The 10,563-nt window shown below is 42.4% G+C and overlaps 1 protein-coding gene across 1 annotated transcript; it reads left to right on the top strand.

Moving 5' to 3' along the window:
* The first annotated feature begins 850 nt into the window (after positions 1–850).
* LOC147624226 (uncharacterized) lies at positions 851–4,427 on the top strand. Its single transcript, XM_086819173.1, has 6 exons — positions 851–2,788; positions 2,949–3,379; positions 3,522–3,683; positions 3,778–3,853; positions 3,940–4,098; positions 4,183–4,427. Exons 1-6 carry the CDS (start codon positions 1,034–1,036, stop codon positions 4,240–4,242), a joined length of 2,643 nt encoding a protein of 880 aa, XP_086675299.1. The 5' UTR covers positions 851–1,033; the 3' UTR covers positions 4,243–4,427.
* Positions 4,428–10,563: the final 6,136 nt, after the last annotated feature.

The following is a 10,563-nucleotide window of genomic DNA, read 5'->3' as shown; positions in this document are numbered from 1 at the left end:
AAAACATGAGCAATAAGGTAGATGGTCCTCCACGATGGTTTTCTCTTACAAAAGGTAGGGGAAGAAGAAGCTAATGAAAGACAAAAACCTACAAGCAAACTTATTGAAGCAAGCATCCATCTAGCATGCATGAATCCAATAGCATATAAGCAAGCAAGAAGAGGCAAGAGGAGAGCTCACAGAAATGATTATGTGTTGCAAAAGCGAATGGTTCTATGTGGCTTATTAAAAATGACTTATACACAAGTGACTAGTTTTCACACCAGGTAAGCTAAACTTAAAAATGGTTTAGCCTCTATTACTAGTCTTAAGCAAGTATGCATATGGAGTTCATAGACTTTCCGTATTTGACATTAAGTACAAGGTAAAGTTGCTTTAAATGTTCTAGCATCGTGTTACAAAGAGTAAGTGTTTGTTTGAGCGGGTTGAATGGCAAAGCGCCTAACAGCATGTTGAGTAAGTGAAACCATATGACATATGGAGTGGTTAACATCAACTCACTGTGACCTTGTTAACTCATTGCAAACCTTTTAGCACATTGTTCATGCTCCGGTGGAAGTTTGTGAGCTTCTTCTGCGTCCAACACGACACAATGTTAGATGTTAGATTAGGGTCCATATGTTTGAAACACATGTTAGATTGATTAGACGAAGAGCTTCCAACTTCCAAGTGAAGCTTGATATTTGGGTCCTCTTACGAGTGGTTAAAACTTCCTGGCCGATATTTGCCGTCGATATCCGGAGTGGATCGACGGTAGATAGGGAATCTTGTAGCTCACACCTGTCCGGGATGGCGGGAAACGCATCGACTGTTCCATATGAAAAGCTCGGCTAAGGCTTGACTCGAGCTCAGGGTTTCTCTGCGTCTCTCTGCTTTCTCTGTTGCTGGAGTTCAGCAGCATTGCATTGCCGGCGATGGCTATAAGCTTTCTGTGAAAAGGCATTGCCACATTAACGGCAAGAAGCGGCTACCCTTTTCTTCAACTGCATTAGGGTTTCTGCGAAGGTCGACGTTGCGTCAGGTTTGCCTCACCATGCCTACTCTTCGTTCGCAATCTGCTACGTCTTCGACGAAAAGAAAACCTGCCTCCGACATTCCACCGCCCGGACTTCCGCCCATTTGCTCGGCAACCCCTGCTTTTTCGTCCGATCTACCCGCGAGCCCCTGTCCTCCGTCCCTCGGCCCGGCTACCCCCACGCAGGACCAGGAGTCTGCCAGAACGGCAACGCGAGATGAATCGCCGGTCACCCGCCGAAGCCGCAGGTTAAATGCTGACGTCGCCGTAGTGTCTGCTCTTGGTGGAAATGCGTTGGGAAAGTCTGGCGGATCTTGTCGGAAAGGGACGGGCAGGCGGGAAGCGGCGATAGATTCTGCAGATGAAGAGTCGGGTCAGCCGGCCGCGACTTTCAACGAAGCTGCAAATAAGAAGACTCTTGTAGATAAGGGGAAAGGAAAGAGGAAAGCGGAGGAATCCCTCGAAGAAACCTACTGCGAAATTGCCGGTGAGAAGACCGATTTAGCGGCTGTCAAGGCTAAATTGGCAGAGCGTTCAACAGGTGAGGACTCCTACTCTCAGCAAAACCCTAGCCCTATCGCTGATGACAACCCTAACCCTAACCCCAACCCCAACCCCGGCTTTGTATCTGCGAGGGTGAGTTCTCGCGGAAGGAAAGCTAGTGATCGGGAAGGGTTTGTCTGCGCTGAAAGGGGTCAGGGTAGAAGGAGAGGGAGAGGTCACGGTCGGGGACGCAAATCCATGGCGGTGGCGGGCGTCGGTTTCCCTGAGTCGGGCTCCGATGATGAAATAAAATCGTTTCTCTCTCTGGATTTGAATAGAAGTCCCATGCATAGCAGGCCGAACGACATGGATGATTCGCGTGAAGAGCCCGAATCAAAGAGACATCGCGAGGTAGGCCAGTTTTCTAGTAGTTTTGATCTGAACGTTCCAGTGGAGGATGATGGCGATGATATGCCTGCATCTAGGCTGTTAGGGCAAGAACATGTCGAGGAAACAGTTGCACAGCATGAAAATCCAAGCAGTGCTGTACTGGCAGCAATGGCTCCCTTAGAAACAGAGGCAGGGCCCTCTCAGAGGCCCCAGGCAGAGGCAGGGCCATTGAACAGTGGTGGCAACAGTCACGGCAGGCGCAGCCGAACTGAGGCGTCAAGGGCAAGGTTCCTGCAAATAGCCAGGGCGAGAGCTTTTCACTTTGCCCACTTCAATGCTGATGACGATGAAGCGCCCGCAGGTGCTCCTCCACCTGCTCCTCCTGCTAATATTGAGAGGCGGAGAGGTCGACAAGCACGCCAACCTCAGCCCCAACCACAGCAACAGCAACAGCAACAGCGGCAGCCTCAGCCCCAGCCACAGCCAGACTGGCCAGGCCCCTTCTCAACTGCAAGACAACACGTAGAAGCCCGTGCCATGGCAGCTGCCACCCGCATGCATGCCAGCAAATCTGAAACCAAGGTGTCCCTGGTGGATTGGAGTCCCACAAGAGTCCCTGGTGATTCCACATTTAGCAGGAAGCCATGCCTTTCCCTACAAGATCTTTGTCTTGTTGTGCTAGTGGATAATGCTGAGAATGTTGTGTCCTTGGAGGGAGTGCCTGAGTTCATCAGGACTCGTATTAGTGTTGCAATCTGTAAGCACCGCAAGATGAATTCAAAAGCCCTCTCTCTCTTCTTTCAGGGGGCTCCGTCTGAAATTCGAGCCCCCGATTGCACTCAAGTCACTGAGAGTGAGTTGACTGAAATGATGGGACAGCTTTCTGCGGAACGCCTGGAGGTCAGCGGTTTAAATCAACATTTAACTTGTTTTGAGCTGTTTTAAGCTATGTGTGAACTGTCCTGTAAATGACCCAGCAATTTTGATGCATCACCTGCCTCATACTGTTTAGGTTGTTTTAAAAATGACATTATGACTAACTTGTTGTTTTGTGGGGCAGCAACTGCATCTGGGCTTTTGTGGACGAGCTTTGTCAGAGCAGTGCTTGTTAGCCACAATTGCCAAACCTCCCAATATGTTCCCTCTCAAATCTCTCTCTCTCTGCGGTGCATACAGGCTCACTGATAAGGGACTTGAAGCCCTATTGCAAGCGTCCCCCTTCCTGGCTCACCTTGATTTGAGTACCTGCTCCTTTCTTACTGATGATGCTGTCAAAGCTGTAGTCCGGTGTGCCGGTGATACACTGGAGGCGCTAGTGCTCGAGGGTTGCCCGAAACTTAATGCCACAGTGTTAGTACATGATCTCGTGAGGCTTTCGAAGTTGCAGAAACTCTCATTGTCAGGAGTTGGTGGTGTCACCGATGAAGTTGTGAGCGAATTAAGTGTGCAGTTGGGTCCACATCTGAGAGAGCTTTCTCTTGCTCACTGCAGGTGAGTGAATGAACTTGTTTGTGAATGGATTTATGTGCTGCAGTCTATTTACCTTCTGTTTCCCTGAGCTTTTGTTGTTTGATTCTATTCAATCGCTTAATTTGTCTAATTTGACTCACTGACTCTGCTCTTGTACTGGTAGCTCTGTTACTGATGCAGCCATTGCAGGAATTGGTGCCTGCTGCCCTTCTCTTCGAGTATTGAATCTGGCACATCTCTCTTTGCTGACTGATGTTGCCATTGCCCATATTGCAGATGGTCTTAGAATGCTTAAGCTTCTCAATTTGAGGAGATGCAAGTTCAGGTTGTTGCATGCCACCCTTGGGGTTGCACAGTTATTTCACGCAAGTGTGGGAGCATGCCAATCTTATTGTTTATCTTATGGTTGAGTGTCTCAGTGATGAAGCTGTTGCTGCATTCGTAACCGCCTCAGGAGGCTCATTACTGAACCTTTCAGTAAACTCTGTACAGCAGGTATAGCATGTGAGCCTAACTTTTTCTACTTTGACCTGTGAAGCTGGATGGTATTTTAACTTAATCAAGCAATTTATTCTGTGCAGGTTGCAGATCAAACAGTCTTGGCTCTCGCAAAGCATAGCCATTCATGTTTGCAACAATTGGACATGTCCTTTTGTAGGATGGTAGGTGATGAGTGCCTTGGATTTCTTGCGGACTCGTGCAAGTATCTTTGTGAGCTGAGGCTCTTTGGTTGCACACAGGTAAATTTTCAGTTGGTAAACTTCAAATGGTTGTTTTCATGCTTTTTATGGTTTGTTACTTAGTGACTCGAATGATGGCGCCAGGTAACAGAGAAATTCCTGAAAGGTCACAGCAATCACAACTTGGAAGTCATTGGTTTGTAGTATTATTTTGTTGTTGAAACTGGGTCTGTTTTCTTGGTTTTGGAGTTCCAAAGAGAATTCGAATTGTACAGGCACAGAGTCTGAAGAAAGCTCTATGCTGTCTTTTGGCATGATTTAGACTTCTACATTTTTGTGGGCGGTACTTCTCAAAATTAGAAGTCTATCAATTATTTATGATGGCAAAAGGGCACATTGCTACTTTCATCAATAGTTTGTGTCAGCATTGTAGTGAGAAATTGATGTTATTCTGCATGAGTAGAATGTGCGAATCCTTCGCGAATCAAGTGATGGTTCTCTCTCTCTCTCTCTGACATGGACATACGTCCTAACACACTTGTGCACATGCATGGGCAAGCACCGATGCCTAGCAGGGGGCAGGGAAGGCCTAAAACGAGTGTGCACCTGTTAGCATTACAAGATAGGAAAGGATCAGCAAGGTAAGAATTGAGTCCTCTTTCACATGCGCGTATGTGTGCGCATGCTGGCCTCAGTCCCATCCATCTGCAAATTCATGGTTGGGGATAGACTTGTGAGGTGGGGGTGTTGGGCCCACATGTACATTCTTGAATCATTTAAGTGGCAAATAAGATGTAAAAGTCTCCCACCCACAGTTTTGGCGTGCTTTTTCATGTATTTCTGGGCCACAATCCAACGGCAGGTTGGACTAGGTTGCCTTTCCACTCTCTTCCCACATATGAACTCATCCTTATTTATGATATGTGAAGCTTGATCCGTTGGTGATGTCAGGTTTTTTGATCCTGCTCCTCCCATTGCAACTGGATTTTGCTGAGGGGTGTTGACAACCCCTCAAGTAGGACATCAAGAAGGTTGGTGTTACTGACTGCTATCCAAAGTCTACAATGTAGGGAAGACTGCCTCAGTATGTAGCTTGTCACCTTGTAGGGGATTTGTTGAGCTATGCTCATCCTACTCGCCTCTTGTTTTCTTCGTGATTTTTATGAGGATAACTTTGTTTTGATGGTGCTTTGGCTTGACCCCTCTATAAGCAGTATGAACATCTATGAGGTATCACGAATTTGGAATGGCTTAACAGTGAAACGTTATTTACAGGGGCATGTTGAAAAGTTAGAATTGTTCACTGATGTGGCAGTGGGACTTCTTCACCATGAGATTCTGTCAGCACCACTGCCAATGCTCTTAAGCGCTTCTATATTGATTAATAGCTGGCCATGTGGTACATGATGCATTCCCTGAGGTTTCCATCTTTATCTTGGGAATTGGTGATACCACATAATTGCCGCATCTGCTTGAGGTAATTGTCATTCAGATCTTTGATTTAGTGGTGCCTGGCAAGTAGTCCGTGATGCCATGCCATTTGATATCATGAAAAGCCTAGGAGCTTGTGGCCTAGTGGGTCACGTTTTGTTAGTCTGTTAATGTCATTGACTGTGTAACCACAGATGAGTTGTGACCAGAGACGTCATGTGGGTCATAAATCACGATCTTCATTACAATGGTGATAACTTACTTTTTAACCTCAGAGCCAAGGATGTGAATACAATTATTGTGCCTAGGGTAACGCAATTGTGATAGAATGTCCATCCTTAGCTCTAAGCCTTAAAACTGAAAAATTTATTCTAAGGTTAAGCGAAGCAAGGACAAATGTGATTACATTTTGCTAGTCTAATTTTAAATTATGAACTCCCTCTTCTTTGGTATTGTCTTTCCATGGAGCTTGAGAGTTGTGAAGCTCTACCTCCAGCTCCATGATTTTTTGTGGCGAAAAGGTGCCTACTTGTGTATGGGAATGAGACGGGGTACTTCTAGTGAGAGTTGTCTATTTTGGTTGAAAAGATGAGGAGAACTTGGCAATGAAAACATAAGTTGCTTGTGATTGTGAGAGAGTAACATAGGCAGGGTATAAGACGAGAAGAGTATCTCTTGAGATCAATTTTGGGGGGTATAAAGTGATTGAGAAGCTCTTCAATGGTCGAAGGTCACAGAGTGTAGGAAACATTGTGCCACAAAAGTATATTCCACTCTAGGACCACTTTGGGTATATATTAAACCTAGTCTCAAGGTCATAACATTCCTTCATCTTTAAGCTAGACTCTCCTCTCATCCAATGAAAAGATTGTACTCTGGCTTGACATCCATAACAAATGTAACTTAGCATCACATTCAAGCGTAATGGTTGAATTATACATTTAGTCTCATTATTCGCTCGCATTATTCGTTGACATATCACATGTAGTGTGGATCAATCGTTTTTGTTGTTAACATCTCATATGAAAAGCAATACTTTATTCCATTTTGTTGTGTATGAGGTTGCACTTCTCTTTGGTCTCCACATACTTCGAGAAAAGGCCACATTATAAAAAAATCCCCCAAAGACCCAAATAGGGGGGGTAAGAAGGTTAAATATGAATAGAACCTACTTTTGTTTGGACTTCTTTGTTTAGTTGGCATGTGTTTGAGCTGCTTTAAGATTTTATATGTCAATTATTGCAAGAACTTTAGTATTTGTCAATTATTGCAAGGATTTCCTTAGGGCAGGAGTAAATTGGCATGTGTTGAAGCGTGCTATATATATATATTTTCTTAAATATCTTTGCATTGTATGTTGATGTATATTGACTTTGAAGTGTATGGAACTTTAAATGTTTTGTAATGATAAATAATCTGTAACATCATCATCAATGTGAAAAATACTAGGATCCTTGTTTTTAAAATTCGTTAATCATGGAATATTTTTGGGGATTGTCTCTTATCCTTGAATTATTGTAATACGTATTGACACAGAATAGTATAACAGTGCATAGATTAAAAATATGTTACTTTATTGTGTATCGAATTTAGAAAATGGTGGGACAAGGGAATGTGCAAGGCGGTCACGGCTTTTGAGAAGCAAAATGTCCTTGAATTCGCATTTGAAATGGATTGTTGCATTTCATTTAATATGATTCGTAATCTTGTAACTGAGGATGCGTTGATGTGTATTGCCAAGGCAGGCTTTACTTTGCTTGACTAGAGAAAACATTCTCAATGGAGTTTAAAAAAAAAACAATCAAAATTCAATGGAAATTTCTTTAAAATACATTGTGTTTGACTTTGTGCCCACTTTTGCAAGCACGGTTGCAAATAGAGAGGTAGACTAGTTATAATATTGTGCTCGAGGCTTAGTCTTTTTAGAGGCAATAGATACATATTTGAGTGAGAAAATTGCAGGAGGATATATCAATAAAGTCATAAAAGGACTATTGATCGTGTGGGTGGGGTAAAAGGTATAATAGCTAATGCTTTAGATAATGCATCAAATTAAATAAGTCATGAAAAGGCTATTGGTCGTGTGGGTGAGGTAAAAAGTATAATAGCTATTGCTTTAGATAATGCATCAAATTAAATAAGTGCAGGGCTTAGGGCTTGCTACTCAATTTAGGTATCATGAGATAACATGGGCTCCTTGTGGTACCCATACTTAAACTTTATTATTGAAGCGTATATAGGGAAAATGCTGTTCATTCAGCCCACATTGATAGCTGCAGAAAGTGTTGTCAACTTTATAAGAGAGCATTAATTTACATATGCATTATTTTGTACACGTTTAAATTGATGTTGCTTACAAATGTTTTGTGCCACAAGTTTCAAAACTTTGTCAAAGAAACCTATGTTGGTTCATGCGAAATTGCAAGAGACTATGGCTGATAGATGTTGGGATCTTTGGGTGTCAAAGAATCCAAAGTATAGACTCGAAGTGTGAACCCAATTCACTAAGTGACATTAAGGCAAAATATTTAGAGAATAGTTGATGTTGTTAAGCTCCATGAAAGAATTCTATCTTATGATCCATACTCTTAGATGGAGGTTATTCATATGGTAGCTTTTGAGAAAATACATTAAAAAATTAGCAAGTAGCTTAGGCACAACTCTTTCTTCCTCTAGATCCTTTAGAGGAAGAGTGGCGAGTTTAACAACATCAAATCCATGTCTATTTTTGCTGAATTTATGACTTTCTTTTCTTGTAGTTTAGATGCTCTTTTACATGGGAATCCAACCTTGGATGCATCTATGCACCCCAAGAATCAATTAATGCCAAGATGGATAGTTCACTTGTGTTGCTCTTTTTTCCATACACTCTTTGTAATCCCGAGACCATGTTTTGGGCACCCCATAAGTGTGGGTGCTGGTCGCCCAAAGCCCACTTGTATATACATGACTTATGGGAGTGTGTTAAGGTAATAAAATCTACAATTGAGCTCAAGATTGAGAGCTCCTTTCTTCTTGCTGTCTTGTTCCTTTCCTAATCCTTGCATGCTTCCATGTTTATGATTGTCATTAGCTATAGAGTCTTGTTGACTTACTCGCTTGCATGTGTGAGTGCTTGAGTATATGTGTGTGCGTTAAGCTTGCTTGATTCTTGCTTGTGATTAACTAGATGTAGAGTATGATTGAGAGAGAGAGAGAGAGAGAGAGAGAGAGATGGTGGTGTGAGAAGGAAGGAAGCTTGCTAGCTTCTCCCTCATGAGTGATTAGATTACACAGATCCAAGCATTGGATTAGTACATCTTGAGGGCTTGATCACCCTTGAGGTTTCCATTCCCACGTTTAATGTGCTTTTACGCTCTAGACGGGTTATACTCCTTAGTGAGGTGAAGACAAATCTTGTTGTGAAGCGACAACTTTCCTAACAAGAGGCACTGTTTGGAGCATTCTATTAGTCCATTGTCTCTTTTATATTGTCCATGAGTTGTAAAACTTGTGGAAGATTGATAGAGTGTTGAGTTGGAGTGAGATTTGGAGTGATTAGTGTGGCAAAAGTGAGATTAGAGTAGGAATTTCATGTGATTTTTGCTAACTCTAACCATCTTCTATTCTTTGTTTTGTTGCTTTGTGATCAATGGGTGATGGAATAAGGAAGGGCAACCCTCCAAGTGCTTAGATTAAAGTTCCATGACCTCCCTAGGTACCAATTTCATCATCATTTGCTTCAATTTTGTCCAATTATAGCTTAATCAGGCTAATTAGGAACTTTCAATTTTTACAAAAATTCTTGATTTTTTGGTGTTTGTGATGCTTAATTGATAGCATTGTGCCATCAAGTAAAGCCTCAATCTATTCAATAAATGGTCTAGGGGCAAATCAAGTAAAGCCTCAATTTACTTAATAAGTGGTCTAGGGACAAATCAAGCCCAAAAGGGAGGACATAACCAAGAGTGTGTAGGAAAAAATAGGCGAAAAGTGCTCTTTGGTTGGAAAGTCTAATCATCGGCTTGTAAAGTCCAATCGTTGTTGACATGTAAAGTCCAATCTTTGGCGCTAGGGTCTAATCACCCCATAATTGAGCAAGCAAGGACTACAAAGCTAGCAATTTTTGGAATGGTAAAAGAATTTGCTAAATGTGGGGTTATGCCAGCTTTTAACTGAATCTAACAGAGAATAATAAAGGGACATGCACATTGAATGCACGAATATCTAGAAAATATGTCAGAGTAGCAGTTGGTGAAAAATAGTAATGGGACGTGCACATTGAATGCACATATATCTAGAAGATCTGTCAGATTGATAGTCGGCACCTGTACTGACACGCAAAAAGTGCAAGCGTCAGACCACCCAGTCCAATTGTCGATTACTCACAAGCATCAGATCGCTTAAGAAAGTGCAATCGTCGTATGACATTTCTAATCGTGTGTACGAGCAACTGTAGCAATTTGATTATTGACCGCAAATCCTACAATCATCATTCATTTGCACAGACCAGTCATTAGGACAACTGATCATGCATGAGCAATCATGTGTACGAGCAGTTCGTCCTCATTATTAATACAACCAGTCTTCGCACCGGTTGCTCAATGTCCGATTAATCCATGAGTCCAATTGTTGTCTAGTCCAACCATCAAAAAGTATATCGTATGAAGCTCAACCATGCGATCTGACTAGTCCAATCGTCTGATTGGAGATTCCAGGGGAAAATTTCCCAAATCTTCTTGAGACTGATTTTCATAGTTTCCAAAATGACTGTGAGACCTAAGGACCTCTTCAAGATCAATCATTCTTTAAAACACAGAAGAAATTTGGAAAATCCCAAATAATAATAATAAAGTTTAAGATCTAAAAACTCAAAAAAGTTTGAAAATTAACAAAAATCGTAAAAAGAACCTCAAGGTAACGAGTGATTGTACCGTTGGGACCAAGTGCTTATGCATTTACTTTTGGGCTAAATCATTGTGACTTCATACTCGAACCCACCGTTTGAGCACGAAACATTATCGTACGTACCAATGCTAGGTAGTGGGATAGGACCAAGAGTCAATCTAATCACCCTAGTAGCGTTAGCTTCTAGTTCAGAAGTGGATCGGGAAT

The sequence above is a fragment of the Cibotium barometz genome, chromosome 25, assembly GCF_041138505.1.
Source record: "Cibotium barometz isolate CiBa-2024 chromosome 25, ASM4113850v1, whole genome shotgun sequence".
NCBI classification, from domain to species: domain Eukaryota; kingdom Viridiplantae; phylum Streptophyta; class Polypodiopsida; order Cyatheales; family Cibotiaceae; genus Cibotium; species Cibotium barometz.
Note: the sequence above shows the minus strand (reverse complement) of the source record. Positions and strands in the feature narration are given on the sequence as shown.